The following is a 22924-nucleotide window of genomic DNA, read 5'->3' on the forward strand; positions in this document are numbered from 1 at the left end:
ATAGAATGAGAATGACCATTCCAATTTCATTCCCACTTGCATTTCATTCTATTCCTGCACACCAAACGTAGCATAATTTAAGGTTTATTTATTTTGATATGATCCGTTTGAACATAGTTGTACACCTCAATCAATAAGACCATTCATAAATTGCAATCAAACATCAGTTCTTTCTTCAAATCCCATTCTTCTGCTCTTTAATCCCTTGTCCTACTTATAATTTTTGATGATTAATTTGGCACCACGACCATACAAATTATAAATTCTCATCACTTACAAGAGGAAAAACTCCAAACTCAAGTCGGTATCTTATATTTTCTTTCAATCTCTCCTAAAAACTAGGTTGTTGTTGTTGTTGTTGTTGGTTTTTTTTTTTTTTTTTTTTTTTTTTTTTTTTTTTTTCTGGGTTATATCTTAATGCTTCAAATAACTGTATGATATTTGTCTATGTTTATTTGTTGTGAGCTTGCTTAATTGCTTCAAATTACTAGTGTATTTGATGTGTATTGTTTGTAAAAGCTGGTACCAGTAGTAATTTGTTTTGTTTTGTTTTGTAATTACTATTTATATACTACGGATAGATATTGATCACATATATTTTTCAAGTCTTGATTTATTGAAAAAGACTAAAGATTTCTTAAAACATCTTTTTCTCTCTAGCTGGTGGCCTTTGCCAACTTTTCTTTGTTGAATGGTTTGAAAATATATCTTTTTCTCTCTAACTGTTTTAGGTGGATGAATATGGAAGAAATGACGTACGATGTTATCCGGTTGACAGTGTGTTGCATGTTAGCTGTTTTTAGTGTGTGCCTGGTCAACTTAACAAATTCCGCAGAATGGTTGAAAGAGCACTCGCCACCTCAATACTACACAGTTTTATCATATTCCTTTCAATTTGGGACACCATACTTATTCTTATACCTTTTACCAGTATCCTCGAAAGAATGAGGGAATCAGACAAGAATTTCCGAACTGAGTCTCATCCCCTGCTGCAATCTAAAGATCAATTATGCTAATAACATATAAATCCATCAATCACTCATGTTCTCTGTTTCATGTTTCATGATGTTATTGTTGAGTTAGTGTCTCTTCCTAGTAATTTATTTTCTATTCAAATATGTCTTCTTGTAGGTGTAATGCAATGGCACGATTTTGTTAGATTATTCACTTTTATATTGTGGTGTTTAATTTCCATGAGATATACCATGTATGTTGTGGTATTTCGGGAGATTATTCAGTTCTATATTGTGGTGTTTAATTTCCATGTATTTCAGAAATATCATGTTTTTGAGATCCAGATATGAAATTCATACTTCATTTGAATACTGGTAATTGAAAGTGTAAATTGCATCGACAGTCCCAAGGTATTCGTCAATGTCACATGTATACAAGCAACTTCTTGCTTGTGTACGTCGTTCAATGTGCAAACTTTCAAATTGCTTTATACGGGACAAGAAAAAAACAGCATTTTGATTGTTTTACTACTATCGCTTGGAAGAATTCATCGGACAAAAAAAAAGGCTGAAAGATTATTAAGAAACCTTTCTTTTAAATTATTACTTCAAGTGCTGCCATGGTTTTTATGGCTTATCTAAGTTAAAACTTGCAGATTTCTGATACTTCTTCCTAATTTGTTGGGAGTAGGCATGGCAACGAGGTGGGGCGGGGATTCCATTCCCCATCTCCCTCCCCGATGCATTTTTCATTCCCCATCTCCGCTTAAAATTTTGTCAGAATCCCCATACTCGCCCCTGCCCCCAACACTTTATCCCCGTCCCCGCTACGCCCCTAGCCTTGGCCTCATAATTTTTTTTATTAAAAAAAAAACACATTCTTTCTTCTTTTCATATATATAATAAATCTAATTTAATAATAAATTATTATATGTAAGGATGTATTAGTAACTTCACATTTAATCGGGCCGGGACGGGTCGGGTTTATCCCATCCCCACCCCTGCCCCGGCAGGGATTCATAATTTGTCCCCGTCCCCGTCCCCGTTTTGCTAAAAGGATCTTTATTCTCGTTATATACGGGGCGGGAATGGAGAATTTGCCATTCCTAGTTGGGAGCATATCCAAGTGGTAATTAATTTTTGTTTTGTCATTAAATACTCAGCGTGTTGTTGTACATTTTTGTAGTCTTCTAGTGCTATGTTTATCCTTATGTTGATATATATATATATCAAAATCTAAGATTTTACTGAAAACAAAGTCAATTGCCTGTGATATTTTATTAAATTAAATCTTACAGAAAGCATAAAACATCTAAAATAATTTCATAAGAACTAGTATGAGTTTTTTTTTTATAACACAGTATGAGTTACATCAACATCAATTATATAATTTAAAACTACCCTTCCTCTAACTCAAAGAAATGTATTGTTAATTTAGGATAATTTTCAAAAACAGGATAATTTATACGAGAGATTCAACTTTTTGCATTACTTTTGCAGAATCGACACTAATTTCGGGACCAACTTATTGTAGGTTTTGTAGTAGGCCTCGAATCAAATATTATCATACGCATGTAATGGCCCTCTAAGGACTGGCCCATTGGCGATTTTAGTGAGCTGATCTTGCTTGGTTTGTTTATTAGGTGGCCGGGCCTGAGTTTCTGTTTTAGACCCATCCAGCCCACGAATTTTGGCTTATGGGACGGCTTAGAATTCTATTCAGAAAAAGAAAAAAAACGTGTCACATAAATAATAATTACAATTTCACCGACTATTTATTATTATTTTTTTTTAAAAAAAATACCGAGTATGAGTTATGATAACACCATGCTCTAAATTTAAAGGTCTCTAATGGTAAGTACAGTTTTTGGTGACCTAAAATTCAATTTGTGACCTACTATTGTTTTTAAAAGGCTGCAAAATCAAACCTTCCATTTAGTATCTCCACTTAGTATCAATTAAAAAAAAAAAAAAATTACATGACTGTAAATTTTTTTCTTTTTCTTTTTGGTAAGATAACATTACTAGAATATTCCTTTGCATAATATATGCAGGGCAAGGGCATAAAACACTTCTAATTCACTTAAGCCACATGAATTAAAAACCATAAGGCATACCATGAATTGACCAAACTGACTTGTATTTGTAATTGAATCTTCATGTTCGGCCAACACCATCAACATCATCAAACCCATCTAGAACACAAGAAGTTCTCCCAATCAATTAGTCATGGAAATTAAATATCATGGGTGTATGCAAAGCCGGAATCAAATTCGAGCACAAAAAGTGAGATTATACAAGAAAAAATAATAAACGAGAAAAAGACGAAATAGGGAAAAAGACGAAAAAAGAAAAGAAGGAAAAGTAAGTTGCTTAAGGACCCTTTGTGAGATCTTTCTGACTCAATCTCTAGTTAAATCGTCGGCCCGCGTGGTGACAAGTTTTTCATCTCATAGACGTGAGCCCGGGTGGAAGCAAGTTACTTTTCTTTGCATAATTGTTCAAACATGGGAGTATGGGATAAATGTATGTTTGGATGACAACAATCTTAAATGAAAATCATTACTATTCTTATTTGTTTTCATAAATTACATCTCTTTTATTTCCTTATCTTTTTAGTTTTTTTTATAGGTGCCGCTACATTTTTCCTCATCTGGCTGTAATACTTTCCAATTTTTCTTCTTTAAATTCCTCTCCTTGTTTTTTGTTTATGGGAGTTAGATAAATAATTCACAAAATATATATATATTAAAGTTTCATGGTGATTCAGAATTTAATTGTCAATAAAGAATATTAAGATGAAATTCTAGGGCATTGATAGGATTTTTGATTTTTAATTGTAAAAAAATGGAAAGGTAGGCAACTTTCCAAATAATTAATTACTTTATATTTTGAACAATAATTAGGTCCTCACTAGTGAAGATTTACAACATACTCACCAATAAATGGACCTGTTATCTTTAATACCTACCAAATCAAAGATGGTGGGTAGATAAGTCCCATTATATTTAACACACGGATAGTGTGATAAACTCAATAAAGTAGTAGATTTTTATTTGTTGCTTTAAATAACATGACTCCTCCCAACTTGATATTATACTTTTTTAAAATTTGTAAGCCGAACTTAAAAAAGGGACAATACTATTTTTTTTTCAATTAAAGAATATATATATATATATATATATATATATATATTATTGAATAACTTAAGGAGAGGATTACATGCTAAGAAATATGAATACTGACACAAATTTATAAGACACAATACAAACGAGTGGTTATAAGGCAAATTTATAAGGAAGAGATTTACTCCACCGTTGATGTGGTCCAATCACAAATGCATGAATTGTTTGTAATTACAAAATTAGAAAGGTGATAAATAAGAATAATAATTTAATTTAATTAATTAATTTATTTTAAGAATAAAGTGAGTCACCCTATATTATTTCACTTTCCTTGATTTTGTAATTGCAGTGATGGGTAAGATGACTAGTGACCAGGCAAGTCTTGTCCACTTAAAAAAAAAAAAAAGCAAGACCAATTTTTTTTAAAAAATAAGGCAAGTGATTTTTAAAAAATAAAATACTCGTATGGTATAAATGCATTATTTAATGGTTGAAAAAGCACTTGCCACCTCAATACTACTCTTTTATCATCTTCCTTCTCAATTTGGGAGACCATCCTTATTCTTATATCTTTTACTAGTATCCTCGAAAGAATTATGAGGGTATCAGAAAAGAAGCTCCCAACTGAGTCGACTCCCCTGGTGTAATCTAAAGATCAATTATGCTAATAATATTGTTGATACCTATATTTCGAGTCCACATGGTAAACACCACATCATCAACAATGGCCCACATAACTTGGTCAAAACGGTCAACGAATTACGCCATATTAGTAGCAATGACCCACATAACCTGGTCAACGGTCAAAGTTACCACGGCATCAACATGCTTCGAATAGAATAACGAATACCTGAGTTGGGAACAGGACTCAGGATTCCCTGGGATCTGAAGAGGTTTTGGTTTGGTGGCTGAAGTCCAGGGTTCGCCGAGTCGACACTCGGCCTGACTTGTAGAGAAAGAAATACCATTTCGACTCCCGAGCATTTGACTCCATTTTGTTTAACATTGCTTTATAATTATTTAAGAAATTAATCTCTTTTAATTATTTTGTTAATGGACCACATGTGATGTCATCAATGACATTACTCACCTTCACTTGGCCTATAAAAGAAAATGACCTAAGGCCAAGAAGGGGGCAGACGAAAAAAAAAAAAAAAAAAGAAAATTCCTCCTAAACCGAGAGCTCTAAGCTCTCTCTCTTTCTCAGAATGGGTTCTCTACACAATCCCTAAAGGATGGATCAATGAGTCAATGGTGTTCTCACATATACACTGCCATCTCTCTCTCTCTTTCTTGTTTGTCTGGGTTTTCATTTCTCCCAATCCACCTCGGGTTCCATCATGTTGCAAGATTTACCTCACCATCTGTTATTTTGTGATGATCTGGAACCCACCTGAAAATCAGGTACCTACATTTGGCGACTTCACTGGGGAGGTATTCTCTTATAAACCATAGGAAGAGTCCTTTGTGGAAATAGAAGAGCTCAGAAGCCCTCTGTAGATCTGCTATTTCATGCTACAAATTTTCACTTACCGACATGGAAAACTCCTTTGCAGACATACTACTGCTTTAAACTGGTGATATCTTCCCCCACCCATTTGCTTATTTCTTTGCCCTGCTTTCAAATCAACATGATTAATTATATGCTTGCTCTCTGTTGATGTGGTCTCCAAAGAATAACTTTACCAATTGATTTTCTTTTGCGTTATTTATTTCGTTTTGCGCACCACTTATATGTCAAAATCACTTACATATGGTGACTCTACAAAGAAATCAATGGCCAACTCAGCTGTTCAATCAATTAGCTTACATGTATTCTACACCACCCATTCGTTCTTCTTGCTAATTTGCTTGAAATAAATGTGTGTGTATATATAAATATATACACATATACGTATATATTTATTGCTTTCTTCATTTTGCTGAGATATATTGTTATCTTATTTTTACTTTCTTATAAAACAAACTTTTAGCTGGATCCCTGCAGTTTTTCTCTTTGACAATACAATAAAGTCTAAAAATTAAGCAATAAGGCATCAAAGTAAAAAGATATTTTGATATCACATTTTTGCACATTTACCGAGACTATATATATATATATATATATATATAGCGCTAGCTTGCATCTTTGTCTACAAATATCTTTATCCACAAGCTTTATGTCACATTTTTATTACTAAACTAAAATCCAGGCACTATTTTATAATTGTATATGTACAGCCATACATATATATACACACATTATACATCAACCACGTATGTATATGGTGACCTCTTCATTTAATGGATATCTTATTAGACTATTATATTCTTTCACATTTCAAACTGATCGAGACGAAAATCGTCAAATTCATGCAACCGTCTCCACGACGACACCCACTTGTCAATCTCATTAAAACAACTGTCAACGACGACCACACTAGTTGATTTGGTGTCAACAAGGCCCATCGATTTTGTGCACCCAATGATGGCCTTATCTGCGAACTAACCCATTGTTCTCCGGCAATAACCTCTCGGTTTCATGCACCCATTCTCGTTGACAAAACTTACCAGTTTGGTCGATGATGGGTGGTTCTCACAACCAGCTGTGACTGCATATTCCTCTATCCTTCACTGGTGCTTCACCAAATATCAATGTCATAATCCCATTGTGTGGTATACCCAGAAATCAACACTGTTCAAAATATTACACACACAAATTTGCAAAATAAACACATTTTTTTTAGATGGGCTCGTCCGGCAACGACCCATCGGTTTCGGATTGATGATCAACCCATCGATCTCATGATACTATTTTTGCCAAATACCAACGCCCATCGATGTCATGCAACCAGTTTTAATCGACAAGGGCTTGTCGATTTCATGCAACCATCGACGACCCCAACCATCGATCTCACGCTATCATTTATTCTAAATGCCGACCCCGTCGTGCAACCGTTCCGTCTGTAGACGCCGGTCGATTTCCTTCCACTGTTTATGCAATTGTCTCAACACCCACTCGTAGGTGAACGTCCTGTCAGTGACGCCAATCGATTTCGTGCATAGTGTCCACGATGAGGCTTGTCGTTTTCATCCACCTTTTGTTGACAGCACCTGTCGATTGCAGACCTATGTTGGTCGACAACTATCGATTTTCCGTTAGTTTTGTCGACAAAACCCTTGATTTTAGGCAACCTACCCGACGATGACGAAGCCCGCCGATGACGAGGCCCGTCGATTGTGTACTATAAGGCCTGGTCCATTTCATACAGCCTCTTCCAAAATCGCCTAACACCGGTTGATTTCTTCCCACCAGTGTTCACGATGACCCCTTTGGATTGCCTCTGTCACACGCCGGTCGATCTCCTGCAAATCGTTCAAACTCTTTTCCAAAAGATGACAACCCATCGATTTCATCGAACCTACCATACTTGCCGATCGGGTAGCTGAAGCGCACGACGGGATTGGATAGACAGGTTTCGTGGTTCATAGGCACCATCCAACCATCCCTCCTCGTTTGTTGTTACCAACAGACGGCTCGTCTATCGCCGTTCACAGTCATCGACACTGCTGCTCGTTGATCACCGTTCGCTTTCTTCGCTGCCACTTATTCACCAGTTGACATCTAGTCGATTTTATTCCATCACACTTCGATTTTGTATAGCAGGCTCTGTCAACGCCGAAGCTCGTCGATGGCGAGGCCCATCGATTTCACGCTAGCGATGCTTAATTCCCATCGATTTTATCCTACGCACCTCAAACCATTGATTCCGAGCACCTATGCTCGTCGATCTCCGGCGATAATTGACTTTCATTGAACCCGTTTGGTTTGATGACTTACCCACCTTAGACCTGCCGATTTCTCGCTAACCGTCTGTCCACGACGCCGGTCGATTTCGTGCCAACTGTTCACGATGAGGCCCATCGATTTTTTCTATGCGAAAATCTCTCACAAACCTATTCTCCCTTCTTGACCATATGCCTCGTCTAAGCCACTGTCTCACATCTTTTTCTTTTTTACTGTTGGATATTATCTACATTACAATATCTATACATATATGTCTCTCTCTATATATATATATATATAGAGAGAGAGAGAGAGAGAGAGAGAGACAGGCGATATTTTTATAGAGAGACAGGCGATATTTTTATAATATATATCTTCTCCCATGTACCTACCCAGTATTAGCTGCCAAAACACTATTTATTTTTAGTTACTAATACAAAAAAGTGTTATGCCTTTTGCTTACAAGCCCATATGCTATCAACCTAATACTTTGACGCATGTGACATACTCACAATTTGTTATTGTCATTTCCTATGGACACACCATGCACATTCTCTCCCTAACTGCCTTAATGATGATATATCTAGTCTCATAAAATGCTACAAGGCCTCAGACTTGGTGAAACAACTTTTGCATCCTTAATCATTTCAACTAATGATATAGTTTAAGTCTTTGGTTTTTCTTCTTTCTCTCAATCTGTAATCTTACAAGCACTCCTTTTTACCTAATGCTTATTACATCATATATCTTTATCATTCAACATCATTTGTTCACAAAAACATATCTCTTTAACTTTCCAAATTTAAAATGATCAAGTGTATCTTTGACTACACATTTATCGGAGCATTTGTGCAAGTCTCATTCGAAGACTGACTTTCAAAATGTTCACCTTATCTGTGGGGTCACTATTATATTACATATACATGTTCTAATAATGCCTCTATCAACATAAATTGCTACTAATGTTGTCACCCAAACAACTCATAGCATTGAATACACATGGTACAGTTAAATCACTTAATTTACAACTTTATATTAGCTCTTCTTCTATGACTTTATAAAGTTTTAGCATTATATTATATTTGGTTCATTTGATGGATACAGATTGACTTACCATACTTGCAGATCATCGAGAGCCCCAGGGCCTCGAATGCTCTAAAACTAAAGAAAATCTATCGACGAGCCCAACGCCTCGATCCGACTCACTTTGGACATCGAACGCCCAGAGCCTCTGTCCCAACGCCATGATTAGTCAATCGACAGACCCAGAGCCTCGATCTGATTTGGACATCGAGCGCCCAGAGTCTCTGTCCCAACGCCTTATTTAGTCAATCGACGGACCCAAAGCCTCGATCTGATTTGGACATCGAGCGCCGAGTACCTCTGTCCCAATACCATGATTAGTTAATCGACAAACCCAAAGCCTCGATCTAACTTGGGCATCGAGCGCCCAGAGTTTCTGTCCCAACGCCATGATTAGTCAATTGACGGACCCAGAGCCCCGATCTGACTTGGACATCAAGCGCTCAGAGCCTCTGTCCCAACGCCTTGTTTAGTCAATCGACGAACCCAGAGCCTCGATCTGACTTGGACATCGAGCGCCCAATGCCTTTATCCCAACACCATGATTAGTCAATCGACGGACCCAAAGCCTCGATCTGACTTGGACATCGAGCGCCCAGAGCCTCTGTCCCAATGCCATGATTAGTCAATCAACGTACCCAGAGCCCCGATCTGACTTGGACATCGAGCGCCCAGAGCCTCGATCTGTCTTGGACATTGAGCGCCCTGTTCCTCTGTCCCAATGCCATGATTAGCCAATCGACAGACCCAGAGCCTTGATCTGACTTGGATATTGAGCGCCCAGAGCCTCTGTCCCAACGCTATGATTAGTCAATCGACGGACCCAGAGCCACGATCTGACTTGGACATCGAGCGCCCAAAACCTCTATCCGAACGCCTTATTTAGTCAATTGACGAACCTAGAGCCTCGATCTGACTTGGATATCGAGCGCCCAGTACCTCTGTCCCAACGTCGTGATTAGTCAATCGACGGGCCTAGAGCCTCGATTTGACTTGGACATCGAGCTCCCAGAGCTTCCATCCCAACGTTTTGTTTAGTCAATCGACAGACCCAAAGCTTCGATCTGATTCGAACATCGAGCGCCCTGAGCCTCTGTCCCAACACCATGATTTGTCAATCGACGGACCTAGAGCCTTGATTTGACTCGGACATCGAGCGCCCAGTGCCTCTGTCTCAATGCCATGATTAGTCACTTAACGGACCCAGAGCCTCGATTTGACTTGGACATGAGCGCCCAGAGCCTCTGTCCTAACATCATGCATAGTCCAGCAATGGACTCAAAAACCTCAACGGGTCACGCACTCAGGTCATTACCCCTAGCATCCATACCCGGTTATCCAAAACCTCGACGGGCCATACTCTCGAGTCGTTCAACCCTGGCATCCAAACCAGGTCACCAGAACTGGACATCGACCAACAAAAACCTCAAATGTACCAACAATCGATTGATGGATATAATATCTTGATTTGCCTTCCCCAAATTGGATACACATCATTTTTCGCACAAATAACCTATTTTCTACAACGCTCACCCGCGCAGAGGGACTACCCTACTATAGATACCTATATATTTGGGGTGACATATAGTCAATAGATAACCCACAACCTCAACTTAGAACCAAACTTGAAATCATTGAGCGACCCAGAGCCTCGAACGAACTATCATAAAAGTTAATCAAGTAACTTAGGGCATCAATCAGACTTCACCATTCGAAGTTCATCGAGCAACTGAGTCCCAAACTGTCACTAGTCGATCGACGGACTCCTCCTCGATCCGCCTTCCATCGAGCAACCCAGTGCCTCAGACTTTAAACAAATCAAGTCCATCGAGCGACCTAATCCCGAACTGTCATTAGCTGATCGACGGACTCCTCCTCGATCTAACTCCCATCGAGCAACTCAGAACACTTACCCCAGATGAAATGCCTCAGAGGACACACCTTGTTGCTTAAAACTTTTTCTCATAATTTTTTTCCTTTTAAGAATCTCAAAATATTCTCCCTTTGTTTATACAATTAACATCATTTTATGCCCGACTAACCTTATACTTTCTACGAAGCTCACTCGCGCAGGGGGACTAATGTTGATACCTATATTTCAAGTCCACATGGTAAATGCCACATCATCAACAATGGCCCACACAGCTTGGTCAAAACAATCAACGAACTACGCCACATTAGTAACAATGACCCACATAACCTGGTCAACGATCAAAGTTACCACGGCATCAATATGCTTCGATTAGAATAACGAAGACCTGAGTTGGGACCAGGACTCAGGATTCCCAGGGATCTGAGGAGGTTTTGGTTTGGTGGTTAAAGTCCAAGGTTCGCCGAGACGACACTCGGCCTGACTTACAGAGAGAGAAATACCATTTCGACTCCCAAGCATTTGACTCCATCTTGTTTAACATTGCTTTATAATTATTTGAGAAATTAATCTCTTTTAATTATTTCGTTAATGGACCACATGTGATGTCTCATCAATGACATCACCCACATTTACTTGGCCTATAAAAGAAAATGACCTAAGGCCAAGAAGGGGGCAGACAAAAAAAGAAGAAGGAAAATTCCTCCTAGACCGAGAGCTCAAAACGCTCTCTCTTTCTTTCTCAGAATGGGTTCCCTACACAACCCCTAAAGGATGGATCAAGGAGTCAATGGTGTTCTTACATATACACTGCCATTTCTCTCTCTCTGTCTCTTGTTTGCCTGGACTTCTATCTCTCTCAATCCACCTTGGATTCCATCATGTTGCAAGATTTACCTCACCGTCTGTTATTTTGTGATGATCTGGAACCCACCTGAAAATCAGGTACCTACAAATATATAAATCCATCAATCACTCATGTTCTCTGTTTCATGTTTTATGATGTTAATATCGTTGAGGTAGTGTTCTTTCCTAGGATTTTATTTTCTATTCGAATGTGTCTTCTTATAGGTGTAATGCAATGACACTATTTTGTTAGATTATTCACTTTTATATTGTGGTGTTTAATTTTAATTCCATGAGATATATCATGTAAGTTCTGGTATTTTGTTAGATTATTCTGTTCTATGTTGTGGTGTTTAATTTCCATGTATTTCAGAAATATCGTTGTTTTTTAGAACGAGATATATATCCAGATATATGAAATTCATACTTCGTTTGAATATTGTTAATTGAAAGGGTAAATTGCATCGACAGTCCCAAAGTTTTCATCAATGCCACATGTACACAAGCAGCAAGAAATGGGGACAAGAAAAAAGCATCATTTTGATTGTTTTGTTACTATCACTTGGAAGAATTCATGGGACCAAAAAAAAGGGGCTGAAAGATTATTAAGAAACCTTTCTTTTAAATTATTACTTCAAGTGCTGGCCATGGTTTTTATTATGGCTTATTAAAACTTGCAGATTTCTCATACAACTCCTTAATTTGGGGAGCAAATTATTGTAGGTTTTGTAGTAGGCCTCGAATCAAATATTATCATAGGCATGTAATGGCCCTCTAAGGACTGGCCCATTGGCGATTTCAGTGGGCTAGTCTTGCTTGGTTTGTTTATTAGTAGGGATGGCAACGGGGGCAGGTTTGGGCGGGTGTGCCCTCCCCCGTCCCCGCAATCGTTTAAAAATTTCGCTCCCATTCCCACCTAAAACCGCAAAAACGGGGGAACTTTTCACCCCATCCCCGTAACCGTTTAACATTTTTACCCTCGCGGGTGCCCGCCCTGCCTCGTTTAAGACCATAATTTAATTATTGTTGAAATGGATTTATTTATTTATTTATTTTTCCTTTATCTTCAATTTTTCACGATTGCAATTTTCCTTTTAATAAAATTCATTTGTTAATTTAATATTGTTATATGGAGTAATTAATATATAGTGGGAAATATATATATTAATGAAATAAGGGTACTTAAGTAATTTTTCTATTTAAACGGGGCGGGGCGACCTCCCCCCGCCTCCGCACCAAACCCGCGCGGGTTTTTATTGTATCAAACTATCCCCACCCAAATAAGCAAAACGGTCTCCCAAAACCACCAAAAACGGGACGGGGTGGGGCGGGTAACCGCAGGGACGAATCAAATTACCATCCCTATTTATTAGGTGGCTAGGCCTGAGTTTCTGTTTTAGAAGAACACGAAGAGAGGGTTTGTGTCATAGTAAAAGAATTTTCAAAACCAATTGAAGGATAATTTATGAAGGATTCAACTTTTTTTTAAAATGAGGCTTGTTGGCTTTTGCTTAGTTCGTTTATTAGATGGCCTGGCCAGAGGTTGTGTTTTAGACCATGGAACCTAACCTTGATGGCCAGCCCAAAATTGTATTATAAATATGAAAATATATGTCACATACATAATAAATTATATATATATATATATATATATATATATATATATAATATATATATAGTTTTTGGTGCAAATTAATGTCCTAAAATTCAATTTATGTGGCTTACCTGCAAAACCATACCTTCGGTTTAGCATGAGTTGAAAATTAGAAGTAAAATCTGAAAGTACAAAGAATTTTTCCCTAATCGTAGAGAGATAAACTTTACACTCTCAATGATTTTTCAACACCTTTTCCCTCTCAATCCCCTCTATTTATAGACGGTTATAACCACTACTGAGCTCGTCCTATCTTGTTCTCCTTTGGCTGGACTCGACTTCCCTCATTTTAACATGGGCTTCTGAAATGACTTTATGGACCTGGGCCCATACGGCGCGTACTTGCTCCATCCCGTTCGTCCACATCCGACCCGTCCTATGCAATGTGGATCACACCAAACCCGGGTCATTTTGGTGTCCTCATCTGCCCCCAATAATCTCTTTCCTCATTAATGAGGGTGAGATTATTGAAAGGACACGATCTTGGTCTGACGGTTTGGAGCAATAACTCGAGGAATCGAACGGCTAGCACAAGAACCCAGGTTTCGAGATCTGCAGCGCCACTTTTTGCCTTGACCTTTGGAGTTCCATGTCGCTTTTACTTCTCCTCTTTATAAATTTTGATCTTTCAACCTCCACCCTTCCTATCGTTTCTACTCTCTGTTGCTTTCCTGCACATTCCGGCGATCCTTTTTAATTTCTCCGGCAAGTCCTTCCTTTTCGATTTTTAGTTACTGTGCCGTTGCTGAGTTCATCACAAACTTTCAATGCTAGTTTTTTTTTTAAAAAAACCTCTCCTTAAGAGACGTCTTTACTGCCTAGGACTCTTCCCCTTTTTTTTTATGGCTTCCCCTAACCTGAACGCCATTCGATCCAAGAATTATATTCCTCACGACGTTTCTCTCAAAGTCTACCCAACAAACTTAGACGAGAGATCAGGCGAGGGTCTTCTTCTTGGGGAAGTTTTATTCTCCGCCGTTCACTTGAACGTTATTAGGTTCCCCGTACACCCGTTCTTTTGTTATGCTTTCAACAAATTGGGGCTCTGCCCCCTACAAGTTAACCCAAACTTCCTTAGGGTGATTTCAGTCCTTCTGCTCTTGAATCGTGATAGGGGTCTCAATCTTGACATTATTGACCTTCTCCTCTGCTATCGGATTAACAAGATTTCACAAAATGACTTTTACTATCACTTCTTTCCTATTGACAAACGGTCGATCTGCACTGATAAAAGCTCATTTGAAAAAGGTTGGAGGCGGAATTTAATCGTGGTTGGTGGGAATTGGCGGACTCCGCTCGGCCATTCCTTCCCTATCCCTTCTTCCTTTGGAGCATGTTCTGTCTCTGGCTACAAAAAGCTGAAAACACATCCTACCGAATGCCATTGTGAAAGTTGTCTTCCCCGTTTTTGCACTTTTCTTTGTAGATGTTTTCAAATTCCCCATGATGAATTAGTTTATAGCATCTGCAGGGCTAGGCTAGATACCTTGCAAGAAAGTGTGCTGAACGATGTCCCTTCAGCTACTGATTTGCTTACATCTGATAATCTCTCTGACATCTCTCTTTTAGGGTCTACAATGGAGAACATTCAGATCCCATCGTTCAGCAGGAGGAGGCGTCCTGCTCCCACCCCTCCTAACGCTCCTACCACCATTTCATCATCTACACTTGCTTCCACATCATCTCTCCCTGCTGTCTCTGCCCCAGAGTAAGTCTCGGTTGCCCCAGCTGCGATTCAAGTCTCAAACCGTCCTGCTGGTGCGCCCTCTGAGCTCACCTATGCTGAGAACCCTGTTGTGGGCCACACTGCTGAAGTCTGTCCTGCTGCCCCAATCATTATACCATCGAACATCTCGTCCGACACTTCCTCAGAGAGCACTCAGGATGCTGGAAATTCTGAGGACAATAGGGGGCCAGCTAATGCTGTTCTGTCGGAAAAGAATTTAGGAAAAAGGTCAATGCCTGAGAGCGGTCATGATCAGGGTGATATCCCACCGACCCGAAGGATCAAGACGGCTTCCTTCAGGGTTACTGAACCATCGCCCCCTGCCCGGTTCTTCATTCCTGAGGGCGAGTCGGCCAGAACCTCTGGTCCAATTCCATCCGTTCTTCCATGGCAACCTTTGCTCAGCCGTGAAGATAGATCAACCATTGGCCCCACTGACTCGATATACAAGGACCCCCTCACCTCGTTTGCTTTCTACAAGGGTTTCTGGACCCCCAAAGACTTTGAAATCCAGAACAAGCTATCCTTTGGTAAGATGTTCCAACGGTTCCCGACCGCTGCTATGGAGGTGACTTTTCTTCTACTGAACTGTGTTCTTTTTCAGTTATGATTCCTTTGTAATTAGTCTGACCTGAATTTCTTTTTCTTCATGCAGACTCTGTTCGGGATGTTCACCTTTCAAAAAACAATTGAAACTCTGAACAAAAAACTTAAGTCTCTTTCTGTGGGCCTTAAAAGGTCTGTTGAAGCAGAGACTCTTCTTGAGGCTAGAGTTGCTGAGCTGGAGTCTAAGCTTAGGGACTCAGATAAGGGAGTTGCTGACCTAAAGGCAGAGAGAGACGGTCTAGCAAACGAGAGGGATTCCCTCAGAGCTGAACGGGATTCCCTGAAGACCGAACGGGATTCTCTTCATGATGAGGTTGACGTCTTAAAAACTGAGAAGAGTGTAGCTCTGACAGAAAGGGACTCTCTCAAAGCCGAAAAGGGAGACCTTCAGCGCTCATTCATTGCTGAACGATTATCGCATACGAATTCCCAAGAAAAACTTTTAAACGAACGGTCTTCCCTGATGAACATGATCGGCAGAGTTGAAGGGGGTATGAGGGCTCTCCTTGCTCGCTTTACCAGGACCAGTGCCATCCGGTATGCTGAAGGGTACAGAGACGGTTTTGTTGACCGTTCTCCCCCCGAAGGTGAATCAAGCTCTTGTGCTGGTCCTGATGAACTAGATGCTTCTCTGGACATTCACCTCCCAAACAATTATCAAAATCCACCATGCGACCCAGCTGAGAACATTTTTATTGAATGCATAGAGGTCGCATCTTTAGGAATTGTCCCACCCTTTCATCCCCTAAACATTCTTCCTCTTTCTACCATCGTGCCCTCTTCCTCTGTTGTTGCTGACAAACCTATGCCCGCTGAGGGGGTGATTCATCTCGACTCCCATTCTAAGGATGATGGGGCAGGTGAGAATGGAGGAGATCTCGATGGTCCAGAGGAAGATGGTGGCGAGAATGACAAGTCACAGCCTGGAGAAGATCAGAACTGACATCTAATAGCAGCAGTTTTTTTTTTTTAATTTTTATTTTTATGTATGGTACTACGTACCTTGAGGCCTTTTTGATTATGAATGATAATGTTTTTGCTCAGCATCCCTTTCCTCTTTTAAGTTTTCTATTTTCAGCTTTGTAGTGTATTTTCACAAGTGCTTAACGTTCGGCCATGTCACCATTCTGTCCTTTTCTTACTCATTTGTGAGTAAGTGTTTGGCGTTCGGCTTGAAGTGCCAGCTGCCACTAACTTGCTGAATGCCTGGCGCTCGGCTTGAACGTCTCTTGCGACTTGGCTTCTTTTTATGTTTATTTTTGAGCAAGTTTTGGCGTTCGGCTTGAAGTGCCAGCTGCCACAAACTTGCTAAATGCCTGGCGCTCGGCTTGAACGCCTCTTGCCACTTGGCTTTTTTATTTTTGAGCAAGTGTTTGGCGTTCGGCTTGAAGTGCCAGCTGCCACTAACTTGCTGAATGCCTGGCGCTCGGCTTGAACGCCTCTTGTCACTTGGCTTTTTTATTTTTTAGCAAGTGTTTAGCGTTCGGCTTGAAGTGCCAGCTGCCACTAACTTGCTGAACGGGAAGAGTGTAAATTTTTAACAAAGAAGAGACTTTTTATAAAGCATGGAAATTTCGTACACTTACAAGCATGCAATTTAGAACGTACAATATGCTTGAAATTAAACTTTACTTTTACTAGTAGTACCTTTTCAGAGACGTAGTATTCCATGGCTTATTGACTACCCTTCCTGTCATAGTTTCTAGGACGTATGCCCCCTTTGCGATTAACATCTCTACCTGCCTCCTTAGGTTCCTGCATTCGTTAGTTTGATGTCCAAAATCACTATGGAAAGCACAATGTTTAGTCTGATCCCTCCGCTCAAGAGGTTGCCTGATTGGCAGAGGAGGACGAAACTTATCTTTGCTCTCCTGGTATAGCCTTGCTAAGGTGACTCTGAGTGGAGTGATTGATTCCTCCTCCCTAGGCCTCTTCTCCGCCTTCCATGAGGGGTGATGTTGCGGTTGAGCTTGTTTTTGCCGGATCTTGGCTTTGGACTTCTCCTCCATCGAAATAATTGACGTCTTCCTTGAATTAGCTGCTTCTTCCTCCTCAAGGCGAACAAAACCGTCAGCTTTCTCGTTCAGCTCGTCCATTGTCCTTGGCGTATTAACCACCAAGCTGGTGTGGAACGGCGTCTCCCGTTTCATTGCGAGTTTAAATGCTTGGACTGCTGTTGACTGGTGACACTCCATTACCATGCTTTTAACGAGGTTGAACCGGGTGAGAAAAGCTTGGAGCCGCTCATCCTCATGCTGCTTCATTGTGAAAAGGCTCGATACATCCTCAGCCGGACGCTTATTCCCGTAATACTGGCTTATGAACTTATCGCATAAGTCCTGGAAACTGGCGATTGAGCCTTGAGCCAGATTCTTGAACCAATTGAGAGCTGGTCCAGCCAAGCTCGTAGGGAAACACTTGCACATCAAAGGATCATTATTAGGATTCAAAGCCATTTTCAACTGAATATGGTATATGTGATTGACCGGATCGGTTGTTCCGTCAAAGAGAATGAAGACCGGCATGGAAAACTACTTCGGATTTGGCGCGTTCATAATTTCATCAGTGAACGGCGATGCGACCGTCCTTACTGAGGAACGCAATGCTTCGTTTTCTCTTGAAAACCGTGACAGAAATCCTCGATCGGCAGATCTCCTTTCTGAGCTATGGTAATCAACTGTCGCTAATGAAGGTCGGTATGGCGGATCGAACAACCTATCCTCTGCAAATTCACTCTGCCATGGTGACGCAATCCTATGTTCATATACCGGTGCTTCCTCCCTCATAATCCGTTTGTGATGCCGTTCCAGACGAACAAATCCTTCCCGATCCTCTACTCGGCCGACGTTCGGAGGCAGATTACCGATTATACCTTCATCACGACGTGGACCACTACGATTGACGTCTTCTGGATCACCTTGATGATCAGCTTCGGACGGTAAAGCTCCCTCTCCTTCAGGAGGCGGCCTCGAAATTGCAGGAGCCTCTCGATGCTCCATTCCAGCTCGTAGCTCTGCATTTTCTTTCCTTAAAGCATCGATCATGTTCATTAGCTCATCGAGCTTTGTCTGCTGGCCGTTCTCCAAAGAATTCGGGTTCGCTTCTCCAATCATCATTCCAGATCGGAGCAAAGTCATCAACTGCAGGCTTCTTGATCAAATCGGAGTTCCGCTAACGCGCGCACACCAGATTTGAACTTACACTTGCCGAATTCAGTCCACTACTGGACGGATTCAGTAACCACAACAGATCACAACCGCGCAGTTCGCCGGATCAAGCACGGATCTGATCTGCTTGGATCGGACGCCAATTTTCCGAAATCAACTGGAACTTAGACTCGTCAAGACAAATCGTACTATTACCAATGTTGCTTCAGCTTTCGCAGATTAGTCGTCTTCCTCGCAGAATGCGTTGAATCGATCCGATCTGGAATGATATCAATCAATCCTTCCTGTTCTTCCCACAGACGGCGCCAATTGAAAGTACAAAGAATTTTTCCCTAATTGTAGAGAGATAAACTTTACACTCCCAATGATTTTTCAACACCTTTTCCCTCTCAATCCCCTCTATTTATAGACGGTTATAACCACTACTGAGCTCGTCCTATCTTGTTCTCCTTTGGCTGGACTCGACTTCCCTCATTTTAACATGGGCTTCTGAAATGACTTTATGGACCTGGGCCTATACGGTGCGAACTTGCTTCATTCTGTTCGTCCACATCCGACCCGTCCTATGCAATGTGAATCACACCAAATCCGGGTCATTTTGGTGTCCTCAAAATCTTAAAAATATCCTTTTGATATGATTAAAATGCCCCTTTGCACATATATACATGCAGTAATAGATTTTCATCTCTCAGCTCTTTTAGATGCTTGATGACTCGCGATGTTGTAGTCAAAGCCTTTAGTATTTTCAATTTCATTTGAAAATAAACAAATGCACTTAATCTGCATCAAATCAATTCCTCCTGTGCATAGACATTATGTTTTAAAAAAAATTATTTTAGGTATACAAATTTGATAAAGAAAGGAGATACTGTGACAAAATTACTACTTTGACCACCAAATTCAAGAATAATAATTTGTAAAGGAATAGAATCCAAAAATTATTTGTGTGTATTGTGATATTCAACGTGAGTAAATGTCGTACAACAATGTCCAAATATATGCAAGGTAGCTGTCACGGTGTGGCATTGTACGTGGACCACCACGTATTTCTTTGGGAGGTACAAAAGTGAGTGTTATTATGAAATTTCCGACTTTAAACTGCTGACTGAGGGCAGAGAGATCGTGTGGTTGTTCTCATCCAATAATATTTTCCAGTGCATATGTATGATTATTAAGTCTAACTTATATTTTGAAGTTTTGAAGGGAGAAATAATTTATACAATAAAAATAACATATATATATTGGTTTTATCAAAAAGGTAATTTATTTAATAGAGATATTTTTATTTTAATCTTCTTTTTTCCCAAAGATTAGAGATAAAGAAAAGAAATTTGTAAGGACAATTGTGTAATTTAAAAAGTAATAATTATTTATTTGTAAATTAGGATTAGAATTATTATTTTATTTAAAATTATAATAAACCTTGAAAAGTAAAGTACCAATAATACCTCCCAATTTTAAAATGCATCAATACCAAAAACCTTCCAATTTTGAATTGCATCAATACCAAAAAACCAACGATAAACGTAAACATATAAAGATTGGTTCAATTCCTGGACCAGGCCAATGAGGTTTGTGGGGTCTGCTTAGTCTCGGAAAATAATATAATTGATCACTTTAATACCTCGACTTAAATTGATTAACTTTTTTAATTTTTTTTCTTTAAATTCATCCCCTTGTTTTTTTGTTTATGGGAGTTAGATAAATATTCACATAACAATCTTATACATACATATATACTATATATATATAAAGTTTCATGGTGATTCAAACTTTAATTGTCAATAAAGAATATTAAGGTGAAATTCTAAGGCCTTGATAGAATTTTTTATTTTTAATTGTAAAAAAATGAAAAGATATTAACTTTTCAAATAGTTAATTACTTTATATTTTAAAATAAGTCCAATTATATTTGACATATGGACAATCACATACACTCAACGAAGTAGTAAGTTTTCGTCGGGTTAAATAACATGACTCTTCCCAACTATATTATACTTATTAAAAAAGGGATAATGCATTGATGGTTATTAATATGTATATTTTTTTCCAATTAAAGAAAATTTTGAAATATTATATATATATATATATATATATATATATATATATATATATTAATTATTGAATAATAAAAAGGAGAGGATTACATGCTAAGAAGTATAAATATTGGACACAATACAAACGTGTGGTTATATATATATATATATCAATGCATTACTTAACGGTGAATATACCCTCGTCCTTAATTTAGGGTTATATATATATATATATATATCAATAATTGCAGCAATATATTAAGATTTAAGAACCAGAAGAGGATTTCCTGATTGAGTACATTTTTTGATAAATATTTTTTTTTTTTTTTTGATAAATATTTCCTGATTGAGTACATCAAGAAGCCATCTTGGCCAAATTGCAGTTGCCGAATACCAATCGTCAGCCTCACCGTCCGGGGCGCCACCACCCAGGTGCATATCTCCGGTCAGTCATTCTCTCCTCTCTAGATCTCTTTTTCACTCAGAATCTTAAGGTTTATTTATTTCGATCAGTTTGAACATAGTTGTAAACCTCAATCAATAAGACCATTCATAAATTGCAATCAAACATTAGTTCTTTCTTCAAATCCCATTCTTCTGCTCTCTAATCCCTTGTCCTACTTATAATTTTTGATGAATAATTTGCCACCACAACCATACAAATAATAAATTCTCCTAACTTACAAGTGGTAAAAACTCCAAACTCAAGTTGGTATTTTAAATTTTCTTTCAATCTCTCCTTAAAACTAGGTTTTTTTTTTTTGTTTTTTTGGGGGTTATATCTTAATGCTTCAAATAACTCTGTTTATTTGTTGTGAGCTTGTTTAATTGCTTCAAATTACTAGTGTATTTGATGTGTATTGTTTGTAAAAGTTGGTACCAGTAGTAATTAGGCTTAAACCTGGATGTTTTGTTTTGTAATTACTATTTATAGATATTGATCATATATATTTTTCAAGTTTTGATTTATTGAAAAATACTAAAGATTTGTTAAAACCTCTTTTTGGATCTCTCTAGCTGGTGGCCTTCGCCAACTTTTCTTTGTTGAATGGTTTGAAAATATATCTAATATATATTTAATGTGTCTTTGTGTTTCTCTATCTCTCCATTGAGTTGTTTTGAGTTGATAGTGTGTTGCATGTTAGCTGTATTTAGTGTGTGCCTAATCAACTTAACAAATTCCGCAGAATGGTTGAAAGAGCACTCGCCACCTCAATACTACACAGTTTTATCATCTTCCTTTCAATTTGGGACACCATCCTTATTCTTATACCTTTTAACCAGTATACTCCAAAGAATATGTGTCTTCTTATAGGTGAGTAATGCAATGGCACTATTTTGTTAGATTATTCACTTATGTTGTGGTTTTAATTTCCATGAGATATATCATGTAATGTGTGTTGTGATATTTTGTTAGATTATTCGGTTCTATATTGTGGTGTTTAATTTCCAATGTTTTTCACAAATATCATGTTTTTGAGATCCAGAGACATGAAATTCATACTTCATTTGAATACTGGTAATTCAAAGTGTAAATTGCATCGACAGTCCCAAGGTTTTCATCAACTTCTTACTTGTGTACGTCGTTCAATGTGCAAACTCTCAAATTGCTTTGATACACAAGAAATGTGGGGACAAGAAAAAAACAGCATTTTAATTGTTTTACTACATCACTTGGAAGAATTCATGGGACAAAAAAAAGGCTGAAAGATTATTAAGAAACCTTTCTTTTAAATTAATACTTCATTGCCGCCATGGTTTTTATGGCTTATCCAAGTTAAAACTTGCAGAATTCTAACACAACTTCTTAATTTGTTGGGAGCATACTCAAGTGGTAATTAATTTTTGTTTTGTCTTAAATACTCAACATGTTCTTGTACATTTTTGTACTCTTCCAGTGCTATGTTTATCTTTATGTTTATATATATATATATATCAAAATCCAAGATTTTAGTGAAACCAAAGTCAATTGCCTGTGACATTTTATTAAATTAAATTTTACAGAAAGCATAAAACATCTAAAATAAGTATGAGTTTTTTTTTTTTTTTTTTTTTTTTTTTTTTTTTATTTTTAACACAGTATGAGTTACAT

At 38.5% G+C, this 22924-nt stretch overlaps 1 protein-coding gene and 1 long non-coding RNA gene across 2 annotated transcripts; one reads left to right on the plus strand and one right to left on the minus strand.

Moving 5' to 3' along the window:
* Positions 1–17266: 17266 nt before the first annotated feature.
* Positions 17267–18085, minus strand: LOC132281564 (uncharacterized). The gene is made up of 2 exons (XM_059783258.1): positions 17463–18085; positions 17267–17384 (listed from the first exon to the last, which is right to left on the minus strand). The coding sequence occupies exons 1-2, from the start codon at positions 18083–18085 to the stop codon at positions 17267–17269; spliced, it is 741 nt and encodes a 246-aa protein (XP_059639241.1).
* Positions 18086–21048: 2963 nt separating this feature from the next.
* On the plus strand, positions 21049–22248 carry LOC132285206 (uncharacterized). The gene is made up of 2 exons (XR_009472470.1): positions 21049–21277; positions 22020–22248. It is a non-coding gene; the product is annotated as an uncharacterized LOC132285206 (long non-coding RNA).
* Positions 22249–22924: the final 676 nt, after the last annotated feature.

This window comes from Cornus florida, unplaced genomic scaffold (genome assembly GCF_030987335.1).
Source record: "Cornus florida cultivar Cherokee Brave unplaced genomic scaffold, ASM3098733v1 CherokeeBrave_3.0.0_Hap2_Chr11, whole genome shotgun sequence".
In the NCBI taxonomy this organism is placed as follows: Eukaryota; Viridiplantae; Streptophyta; class Magnoliopsida; order Cornales; family Cornaceae; genus Cornus; species Cornus florida.